This window comes from Semicossyphus pulcher, unplaced genomic scaffold, assembly GCF_022749685.1.
Source record: "Semicossyphus pulcher isolate SPU_LCO1_2020_fin unplaced genomic scaffold, fSemPul1.0.p SCAF_16, whole genome shotgun sequence".
Lineage (NCBI taxonomy): Eukaryota > Metazoa > Chordata > Actinopteri > Labriformes > Labridae > Semicossyphus > Semicossyphus pulcher.
Window position 1 is genome coordinate 13,454,157 of NW_027211670.1, and position 11,690 is coordinate 13,465,846.

Below are 11,690 nucleotides of genomic sequence, written 5' to 3' on the forward strand. Positions count from 1 at the left end.
GCCACTTAAAGTACATTAACACTTAAGAGGGAGAGAGAGGAGCAAAGAGAGGGAGGGCACCAGATTGGACACTGACTGATGAGCTCTGGACGGTCAAGTTGTTTATACGGACTCTAAATACTACTTTCTTATAATATTCTGACTGTTTTTGCCTCGCAGAAGTATTCAACCTCCTTGGACTTTCCAACATTTTACAGTGTAAGAACCTGGAATTCACAGAGACTTATTAGAGCTTTTACAGTTTGATTGACAAACAAGAGCAGGCCAAAAAGCAGATGTCAAAATCCGAATCAATTTGCTGTTGTAACTTGACGAAATTGTGAAAAGTTAAGGGCGGTAAATTCTTCTGCAGGGCGCTGTATATTCACACTTAACACTTAAAACACAGAATACACAAACCGGCCTCAGCACACGGGGGATAGTATAACAGCTGAACAGTAACAGGGGTGTATCCTATTTGACAAAAATGTTAAAAAACACAGATATTAAGAGTCTTGACAACTTTTTAGTTTGTTGAATTAGAGAAATAGTGCGTCAGTACCATCAGGTCAAACTTGTTCAATACTTTTCTGACTAAAAACCAAACCAATGACATTCCCATCTACCCAGGCTGTACTCTGTGTTAAGTGCTAATTAGCAAACATTAGCACGCCAACCCACAAAATTAATATGGCTAATTAAACCTATAAGAGCTGTTCCTTGTCAAGGCTGACAGCCATGCCTGTTGAGGGGAACAGAGGTCAAATATATTACAATTAATATATTTACCTATAAGTCTTTACAGAACACACATTCACAATTAATATCTTCTGAAAACCTCCCACACTACTGTACATGTCATCAAATGTACACAGATGACTAAGATTAAATTGCTTCCTTCCTCAGTTAGCTTCAAACAGCTAATGCTAAAGCTAGCTTCTTCCCTGCACTCCTGTGGCTGTTTGAGGTGGTCAGGACGTTAGTGTGTCGCTCTGTGCAACAGAAAAACTACTGAATACATTGCAGTCACTGTCTTGAGTCTTGACAACCTTCTGGTTTGTCGAATTAGAGAAATATTTCACCTATTGCTCAACTTTCTTTGGGGAAAAAAAATTTATATACAAAAATGAAGCTAACAACATTAAAAAAAAACGGTATTTGTCATCTTAAGGGGGTGTATCTGATGAAACCAAACCCCACATTTATAAAAGTGTAAAATCTTTAAACTGATAACATCAGTGACACATTTGCAGAGGTCTTGCTCACATTTCTTTGGATGAGAGCACTTCCAAAATAGATTTAAAACGGTTTTACTCAGCACAGAAAGTTTGTGTTAATATCCCTTCTGCATGTCAGGGTTAGCAAGGTAATATTTTAGAATAATTTTAAAGGACACCTTCTTCCTCAAAGAAACATCCAGACCGGCTATGATGATGTTGGCTTCCTAATGACATGCGACGCTGCAAAGCATAAATCAGTGTGTTCTCATAGGAGTAAATTGTGTTTCAAAATATATGAATGAACATTTATGGTCAAGAGAAACACAGCATATGGAAGACGACGAAGTCACTCTCACATGAGGGCATTAAAAAAAAGCATAAAATAACACTGAACAGGAACTGAGACTCACCTGAACAGTCCAAACATGGAAATATATATACACTGCAGACATGCGAAGCTAAACATTAGCATCATTCAGAGCATAAATCATCTTAATGACTGTACCACAATGACAGCACTGTACATATAGGCTTTGGTTTTAAGAGGTAAACACATATAAAAGAAGAGTGAATGCTTCACAGGCTCAACATGTAACGTGTGTGGATTGTCCCGAGTTTGTGAATGAACTTTAGGACAGAAATGACATCACTTCAAATGCAGAGGAGCCAGTTTTAAGAGAGACATGATGGAAACAGTCAGGGAGCTCCATCGTCCAACTCACTGCTCTTTGAGTTCGTCATGTTTCCATGGTTTCAGCCTACACACACACATTCAAAGGGTAGTTAGAGAGTGAGAGTGGCCCCTCGTATATTTAAAGGGGAAAAAGTGAGTAAAAAGAGAAATATATCTCACCTTTCACATAGATTCCTCACTTTAAGTCCAAATCCTCTTCTTATGGGGTCAGGGAGGGGTTAACGTCTTGGCCCACAGCCCACCCAGACCTCTCACATACTTGGCTTCTCAACAAACACTCACGGCCACTGCTGACAAACCATCAGTCTGAGTCTTCACCACCTGGAAACTAATGTGTATTTCCTGTCTGATCCCTCAGGTTCAAATGCTAATGTTTTTTAAATTAACTTTGTTTTATGTAGATGGTCATTTATAGCACGATAGGTGGCAGCCAAAAGTATAAGTAATAATTCTTAAAGTAATAATTATAGAGGTTTGTGTTGGTCTTGCTAACTTAATGTGCTTATAAAGACAAAGTGACATTAAGTTCACTAAAGTACCAAATACATAATTGTTTTATATTACAAATTTCAGTTATATTAGCCTAGCTTACTTAGGTTAAAACCTATGAAACCAATGACATTCCCATATGCCAAGGCTGTACCCTGTCTGTAGTGCTAATTAGCAAACATTAGCACACTAACCTACAAAACTAATATGGCTAATTATACCTGCTTAACATCAGCATGTTAGCTAGCTTACTTTACCATTAAAACTAAAAGTACTTAGCAAAAGTATAGCCTGACAGACCTGTTGGCATAGCTGTAAACTGTTAGAGCTGTTCCCAGTTAAACAAGGCTGAAGGCCGTGGTGGGTGGAAATGGTATGTCTGTGCTAAAATGGGGGGACAGAGGTCAAATTACATATTTAACTACCAATGTTTAGAGAACACACAATCACATTGATATCCTAAGCAGACCAACCACATTGTAGGTTACACATGTTGTCTAATGGTTTTCAGACAAGCTGACGAAACACATTTAGCGTCTTTCACGACATCTGTTGTACTCTGCACCTGTACTATTTGTATAAAAATCAAACTGAGCACTAAAATAAATAAAAAGACTTAAATTGATTACATTCCAAGTTTATGTTACTTTCAGACAGCTAATGCTAAAGCTAGCTTCTTCCTGTGGCTGTTTGAGGTGGTCAGGATGTTAGTGTGTTGCTTTGTGCAACAGAAAAAACTACTCTACAGAGCAGTCACTGTTCAACAAGGATCTCAGACTCCACACAGCTGTGTCCGTAATGTGTGCTCCTGGCCAGATGTTTTTTCAGCCATTAGAAGCAGGCCGGCGAACAAGGATCTGACTCAGTGTTTGGCAGACAGCCAGAGGACTCTGCCAGCTCAGGAATTACAACTTCTCTTGAAGACGTCGCTTTAATCCTGCTGCAAACAAACCCTGACTGACAGCTGGGAGCACAGTGAGAGAAGCTAGATGATTTACCAACTGCTGCAAGAAGAAACCTCATGTCACATATATTTTGTGTTTTGATCCCCTTCAAAACTCAATATCTACATTTATATAATATTCCTAAAAGGAAGTCATGAACAGGCACAAAGAATATTTACCAAACACAGACATACAGAATTATATAGAGCCATAATTTACACATCTCAAATACACAATGTTACTTCCTAACGGAACAGGAGCTTTCACTTTGTTTAAACAGTTGTCTGATCATCTTTGCACTGATTTTGAACATTTACCATATTTTGCTTCTACGTCCATGTGTTTAGGTTAAATGTACTGTAATTTCTTGTACATAAAATCTTACACGTATAAACTTATTGGCAGAAAAGCGATGTTAGAAAAAGATGTCACTCATGATCTGATTCTGCACCAAGTACGATATGACACCACAAAGTAGAAGCCATGCACACAGTTTGCATCAGCCAACATCGTCACATTGAAAAACACGTAACCAATATTATGGGTTCAAGTTGTTTTACATTGCCATGGGTAAGAACTTGCAATTTCTTGATCTTGACTGGTATAAATGTCTGTTATGGTCCATCTGAGGTCACATTGTGTCCTGTTGCTGGTCCCTCCCTGTTGGAATGTCACACACTGGCGTTTCAGCAAAGCTTGCGTAAAACTCCCTTCAGTTAAAAACAGAAGTAACGTGGATCCAAGATGTTCTTATTGAGATTTGATGCAATGTGTGACAGAGTCAGTCGACTCGGACAAAAGTGACCAAACTCAGCTTTGCCCTGCGTGGCGGCTCTCTGTGCAGGTTTGTATTAATCCTTGTGTTTTGTTGACATTGGTTTACTTCCTCAAAGTCCACACTGTGTACGAGTAAATATAACTAGACTTTTTGCCTAAAAATATCTTCACCTTGTTGAAACCTGGTAGTTATGTTATAATTGCTTTATTTGGTATAACGCTAATCTCAAGCTTCATATTTCACTCTGTAAATTATGCTAAGCTACTCCACAGGTATCAGTTAAAAAAAAAACATTTTTCTCACACTGCTGCTCTGTGCAGGCCCTCTTACAGCCTCTGCCTGAAACGACTCAGTCAGCTCTGTCCCTTTATGAAACCCCGCCCCTACAAGCCCACTTTCTTCTGATTGGCCAACTCCCCAAAGCCTGCGGAGGCTGCACTTTGTGATGTCACAAAGTGCAGCATGTAGAAAAAAACTGTGAAACCTGGCATTCACAGCAGCCTGCAGACTGAGCTGCAATTTTCAAAATGGGTAAACATGTTGCGTGTTAGGTTGATGAAAGGTTGACCAGCTGCACCACTAAAACCAGACTCGAGTAAAAGCTGAGGTCCACAAGGAATAGGTCCGGGCCTCCGGGGATTGTGTGTTTAGTTGCATTTTCTGCAGACTTGATCAAACTGTTGAGCATTTTTAAAGAGTTTTTTTATTTGTGTTGCAAGTGCTCTACAAGGGTGCAATTTAAACTATTCCTGTTTCCAAATGAATACAATAAATAAAAATCTCTTTACAACTGAAACATCAACATGGAAAATGACATCAAATACATCATATTTAGTATCGCTACACATGTATACACAATGCATGTCTTTTTACAAAAAAACCCAAATTTGCATGGCTTATGATGGTGAACCATGCCATGACAACTTCCTCTATAGTTAGTATTATAATAATGAAAATATAAAGTCAGCTGTACAATCATAAATTACTATACAATCCTCAACTTAGTCGCCAATATCTGATCAAACATTTATCCCAGTGGGAACTTTATTTTCCTACATGTAACAGGCGTTAACTGTAATTTGGAAACATAAATGCAGAGTTGTTTCACAAAAGCTACAGAAGTTAACAAGCATCATTTGTTAATGTTTTGTTACCCCCCCCAAGTATCAGGAAATCTCATGACATTATGGCAACAATTGCCCGGTGGTTTAAATGATAAAGATTTGTAGTTTCAGTATATTTTGCACTGATGTGACCTACTGGAGACCAAAGGGAGGAAAGTAAAAAGATCAGATAAAGGAAATAAAAAGGGAAACAGTTTGAGTGTGCACAAATGTGAAGGGATGAGGGAGGGGAGAAAATATGAATGAAAACATTTTGAACAGCGTTCATTATAGCAGAAGCTTTGTAATGCAGTTTCTGAGGAGGCTGTGCTTCTGCTTCTTTCATTCAGTGCTCACCACAACCTGGTCTCTAGCTGAACGTCTAACTTCTGTACATCTTAAGATGGGAGAGCCAGGAATCCTGTAGCAGACCTAAATAAAGATATTTGGCAATGATGTTTGAGTCTATGATGAATGAATAAATCAAATTTGAGTACAGGGAAATTATCCTCTCCTTGTATGATAACATGTTAAAAAAAGGACTTACTCCATGTTGCTTTTCAGCTGATGCACCGTGCGCTTGTCCAGGTAACGGCAGAAGAGAGTGAGCAGGTTGGAGGGCAGGAGGAGCGGCTCCACCAGTGAACACTGGGACAGCTGTCCCGCCACCTGGAATATTGTGTCCGTCCTGGAAGACAAAAGGAACAATACCGGATGTTAAAAGGATGTTAAAATTTCCCCCCCATTGTGGAATATGAGCCTTAAAATCCCCACCATGTCTCAAAGTCACCGATGCTGGGCTCCAGAGGAACACCCGAGGAGAGCAGCTTCTCTCCCTGGGACAGGAGGGCGTACAGCAACGACAGTCCAAACTGAGAGGAAAAGACAAATATTACAAAAAAAGTTCCACTCAAAACAAAAGCCGGGCAGTGACAGAAAGCACAGACCTTGTTCTGACATGCCAGCGTGAGAGAATCGCATGTTGCCAGAGACTCAGGTAATGTCAGATCGTTGAGGACCCCGATAAGCTGACTGAACGTGAGTCCTCCGATCACATTTCGAAGAGGTGGGTAGAGGACCGGAAGGGCCTAAAAGGAGGACACATGATTAATCCAATAATATTATATTGTCAAAATATTTATTCATTTGGTCACCTTTTCAAGTTAAAGTTATCTAAGCTCAAAAGGTCTGTGTAACTTTGCAGTACACTGACTCAAAAGGCATACTTACCTCTTCTGCATCTCTGCTCATCAGTGTGGGTAGGTTTGTGGTCACAATGTGCAGGATTTTCAGTGCAGTATCATGTTTGAGGAACGGGAGCAGACGGGCCAGAAGCCTTTTGCCTTTTGAGACCAGCAGGAAAGGAAGAAACTCCCCTCCTGAATCTCTGCATCAAAACATTTGCACAAATCACTGCAATTAAGATGACAATATAACGATACAGCTACGATACAGAGTTATGCAATGATTTTAACTTTTCTGCAAGCATTATTGACACAATCTGCATCACTTGTTGAAAAATGCGGGTGTGTAGAGCTCACAGGGGGTCGTGGTGTTGCAGCTGGGAGTAGATGTGCTCCACTTTCCTCTGAGTCTTCTCCATCAGCTTCCTTTCTTCCGCTTCGGGCAACACTGTGGTTTTCATCCTCTCCGTCTCCTCCACCTCCAACAGCACTACAAACAACTACAGCGCAGATCAGGTGCAGGTGTTTGAGGAGAAATAAATTCATAGATAAAAGACAAGTCACTGTTTCGAAATAAGTTACCTTTTCTATTTTGCTGAGGACCTCTAACCGCTGCCGTCTGATGTCATTTTGTTCCTGTAATGTGAAAACAGGTCTCAGTATCAGTGAGGAAAGATTAAGTGACTTCTTAGATGTAAGATTTTGTCCCAAAAACAGCTACCTCGAGTGGACCTTGAGCTTGGACAGCATGAACCGCACTGATGGCACGGCGAGGAGAGTAACATGTCGACACTGCAACTTGACCCAAAGAGCCTTCGATGTGAACCACTGGAGGAGCAGAGTTTCACAGTCAGAGGACTTAAAAAAAAAAGAAAAATAAACCTGATACAGAGAAATTAAGAGAAGAGGTGTCGAGAGAAAAACCTGGTGTGTACGTGTCCGTTTTCGTGATGTAAGGTGTGGTGAGCTTCAGTGGCTCCCTCTTGCTTCTGATGCCGAGCTCTTCCTCCGCCATCTTAGCCTCTATTCGCCGATAGTACTCCTGTGACAAACCATAAATACTCCATCAATAAAATGCTCAGCCTTCGGTCCTTTATTTTTAATACTGGCTTTTCTGAAAATACTGCAAAGGAGCGAAATTTCTGTCCAAAGCATTGATGGATAACGTTGTATAAAGCAAAGATTTCCCACTTGGTAATAGTAGTCCTCGAGGTATGGATTCTCACTCTGCAGCTGAATCATCTGCAGCCTGGTGATCCACTCCTTCTCCTTGGCCGTCATGAGATTACAGTTAGGATCCCAGCCCTCTGATTTTCTACAAACAGGTCATATTTTAATATAAAAACGCCTATTTCTTTTCAATAACATGCTAGATATGTTACAATAAGTTCAAAGCCTTTAATTGTAGTAGCGCCAACCTTTGGAAAATACGTTGTTTTTGACTGAGTAGTCGTTTGTGTTGGGGGTGGAGCTGGGTGACAGGACCGGGTAACCTGTGGGTCAGACAACTGCACATTTAATAAGCACTTTTAAAAGTTGTATACACTCACACATAAATAAACTCAATATTCAAACTTTGCTGTCAATTGTAGCAGACCACAAATCAAACATCACTGCGAAACTCGAGATCGTCACACACCTGAAATGCTGCACTGAATTAGACGAGGGGCTGTAAAAGGGAGAGGGCCTTGGCGAGTTGGCCCCGAAGCGAAGTTGCATCATCTTAGGGGGTAAAGACTGAGGAGTGGACGGGCAGGGACGGTTCGTAGGAAACAAGAAACCCCCTGTCTGATTCAACAAAAAATAATGTCAATTTACTCAAACATTTGTGAATACACGTGCCATCGACTTCAATGTGTCCGAATACGTCTGATTAAATATGAACGAAACCTGATTGTAATGTTGCCGTGGGGTTAATGGTTGACGGGAGAAGATGGGTGAACCGGGCATCATGCCTTCATGCATCTGCAAGAGAAAACTAATATTCAGGGAGGAAACTGACGGGCTACGAATAACAACCGTGTTGTTTAAAAGGAAAACTATGATAGTTGGGGAAATACACTTATTCACTTTCTTATGGTGGAACACACAAAATTTATTCAACTCTCTTTACAATAATTATGTAGCTGCCAGCAGCTGGTTAGCTTGGCTTAACATTAAAACATAAATCAGTGGACAAAAGCTTTACTATATGCTAGCTGAAGCTAACAATTTACTTGCTCCACCTTCAAGACAACACATTTCTAGCTTCAGCATGAAGCTAACGAATTTCTAGCTTCAACATCAAGCTAACAAAGTTGTGGCCCCAACATCAAGCTTACAAATTACTAGCTCTAGCATCAAGCGAATACATATTTAACTCCAATGTCAAGCTAACAAACTTTTAGCTCCAACGTCAAGCTAACAAATTTCTAGCTCCAACATCAAGCTGATAAATTGTGGCCCCAACATCAAGCTGACAGATTACAAGCTCTGGTGTCAAGCTAATACATTTTTAGCTCCAACTTCAAGCTAACAAATTTCAGGCTCCAGGTTCTAATTAATCGCACAGACAAGAAGTGCCATCCACCTCCTCCTCCACTGCTCAGCAGAAAAGCTAAAAAGCTAAATTCCTTTAAAATGAATTCTTATAAATCTAGTTCTCCACCTGAGTGTGGCCTCTTTGTCCAAACTGTCGTCTGGAATAAGATCCTCTGGGTTCTCCTCTCCTTCCCCTGAAGGAGGAGACAGGATACGGCAAATCCAGGTAGTTGGAGGTCATGTGTTGACCTCTGCCTCTGTGACCATCAATCACACACACTATAGCTTGATCCTAAGAAATTTAATAAAATTAGACTTTTGTTGAAGTAACCCACCATTATACAGATTATAACATGCACTTTTTGTGTGATTTGAACCTGAAGTATTGATCCTGAGATTTTTCTAGTCTTTCTGGAAGAGGGCTCCATATACTGAAGGAAAAAAAGAAGAATTAAGCAACAAAAAGGAAACATGAACTGTACAAATACAAATGTGATTTAAAAAAATGCATACATCATCCTCAAAGTTGTTTCGGTACATGGCGTTCCCACAGTCCACTATGGCACTGTCCAGACTCTAAAACAGAAAGTAAAACAGATCAAAATCACAAAAACACAAAACGCCATGAGGTCATCCCTGAAATACCACAGGGTGACTCAATCTGCTGTACCTTGAGGCTTGGTCGCCCCTCCACTATCCTCATCACAGCTGGGTCCTCAAACATCTGCCCCCTGCCCAGCCCACCTCCCCTGGGTCCCCTTCCTCTGCCATGCCGACCTCGGAGAGCCTGGGGGAGATACTGTGGCCTCTGTCTGGGAGGGGAGGGGGAGCTGTGGCGGGACGGTGGTTTTGGGTCGGGTGGAATTGAATTTGGGAGCGGTGGAGTTGGTGACGGTGGGGGCGGCTCTCCAAACTGAAGGAGACCGGTGCTGGGGTCCTCTGTGGCCCCATGTGCATCAAGATCTACAATACAGACATAGAGAAATATAGTCTTATACCCCTCTCCCACCAAAACAAGCGCATTAACGCAGGTTTTTTGTCACAAAGGTGCCGGAAACAGGGGCGGACAACAAACTTTCCCTCGGATCAGAAGAAGCTCTCTGACCTCGCCATCTTGCCAGTGTTGCTGCATCTTGCACCAAACAAAGAACAGATTCGCTGCTGTATTTTCTTCTGTATTTACGCGACAGCGGCCGGAACTTAAATGCGCGTCATCGCAATCGCACCGAAAGGGGGCAGAGATCAGCGTGTCAACCCGGGTTTTGTGTTCCCATCTATGCCAATCGGAGCCGAGGTGATAATTACCCTGGTCTACTGCAGAGTCATTTGACCGGGTCTGAATGCCAATTGTAACCTTTCCTACTAAGCAAAAAAGCCGGGTGTTAGCAGGTTTTTTGACCAGTGGGAAAGGGGCTTTAGGATAACTTAAAAAGATGCATAAATAAATCTTCATGAGATATGCATTTGAAAGTGAAAGACCTATGCTTTGTGTTTTTCTGTTATTGATGGCTTTTTGGATTCTCCCCTGGCTGCCTCGCAACTCCTACATGCCAAAAAACTATAATGCACATGGCCCCCAGAAAATAGGGAGTGGTCACTTATAAACTAAAATTTTTTGTATGGATCTAGCCTGCTGTTTGCCCCTGTCTTTATGCTAAGCTAACAGTTAATTTGGGCCTGAGCTTCATATTTTGTGTTCATACATATGAGAGGTATTGATCTATCCATCTACCACAATGCAAAAAAAATTGTTGAACCTTCAAAATGTGTACTTTATTTAACTATTTCCATTTTTACAGTGTAGAAACACTGCTTTATGTAAGTACACCTGCTGCAGAAGATGACAAGACTGTAGCACAGTCTGAAGACAAATCTATTCTAGATACTGGGAATACAATGATAGGAAGTAACACATCTACACACCCATTCCAAACGTCTCGTCATTGTGGACGTTTATCTCTTCATCCTCCTCAGCCATGGCCTGTAGAAGCCCACAGTCCATGTTTGCCCCATCCTCTGTGTCACTCCACGCATCTCCATTCTCAGGCCACTGAGGCTCACACACCTTATTAGCCTCCTGGACGGATGGAGACAATGTGGAGTTAAAGAAAAACTAATTTGGGTATAGCCTATTTATTGATTAAAATGTAGAGATGCAGAGAAGCTTCTGGAAACATTCAAGAAAGATAACTAATAACCAGCAAATCACTGTTTTACACATACTGTATTTAACATGCAATGGATGCCTGCTAAGCTAGTTAGCAAGCTTTGAAAGCCCCACATTGAGGATGAAGCTAGCTCACTAAAGCAACATTCACAGACTGATAAAGCAGCCACATAATACCGACTTACTTGTTGCTGTTCTGAATCGCTCATTGTGTATTTTGAATTATTTTTTTAACCTAAAGCCGACGCGTCACGGTGACTTTCCTCGGAAGGTTACCTGCTTTCTCTTGTCAGACAGCGAGGGGGGCTCATTAACTTTCAATTAAACTCACCTGTGAGATGCAGAGGCGTGGACACGTCAGCACGCGGCCCGTAGCTCTCATCGCGCCTCCATTGTTTTCTACAGTTTATATATTTTTCAATGAGTTTGAATTTAGATTATAATTACTTTTTTTTACTCGTCTTAACATGGACCAATTCAGAGTGCAGCCTTTGATTTTAAACCTGGTCGTCTTGGTAAAACTATTAGCAAACAGCGACATCTAGTGGTCAACGTTTATTTTAAACAGACTTCTGCAGGAGCAACTTTTTCTTTATTTTTTACAAGCCTATT

General features: G+C 41.1%; 1 protein-coding gene across 1 annotated transcript; it reads right to left on the reverse strand.

The window, feature by feature from the left end:
- Window positions 1-4,890: 4,890 nt before the first annotated feature.
- On the reverse strand, window positions 4,891-11,287 carry patl2 (PAT1 homolog 2). The gene is made up of 19 exons (XM_069664154.1): window positions 11,264-11,287; window positions 10,835-10,988; window positions 9,582-9,874; window positions 9,425-9,487; window positions 9,289-9,342; window positions 9,039-9,203; window positions 8,282-8,356; window positions 8,031-8,179; window positions 7,810-7,884; window positions 7,583-7,706; window positions 7,316-7,433; window positions 7,113-7,219; window positions 6,974-7,027; window positions 6,749-6,891; window positions 6,438-6,594; window positions 6,155-6,295; window positions 5,982-6,079; window positions 5,755-5,895; window positions 4,891-5,639 (listed from the first exon to the last, which is right to left on the reverse strand). Exons 1-19 carry the CDS (start codon window positions 11,285-11,287, stop codon window positions 5,606-5,608), a joined length of 2,169 nt encoding a protein of 722 aa, XP_069520255.1. The 3' UTR covers window positions 4,891-5,605.
- Window positions 11,288-11,690: the final 403 nt, after the last annotated feature.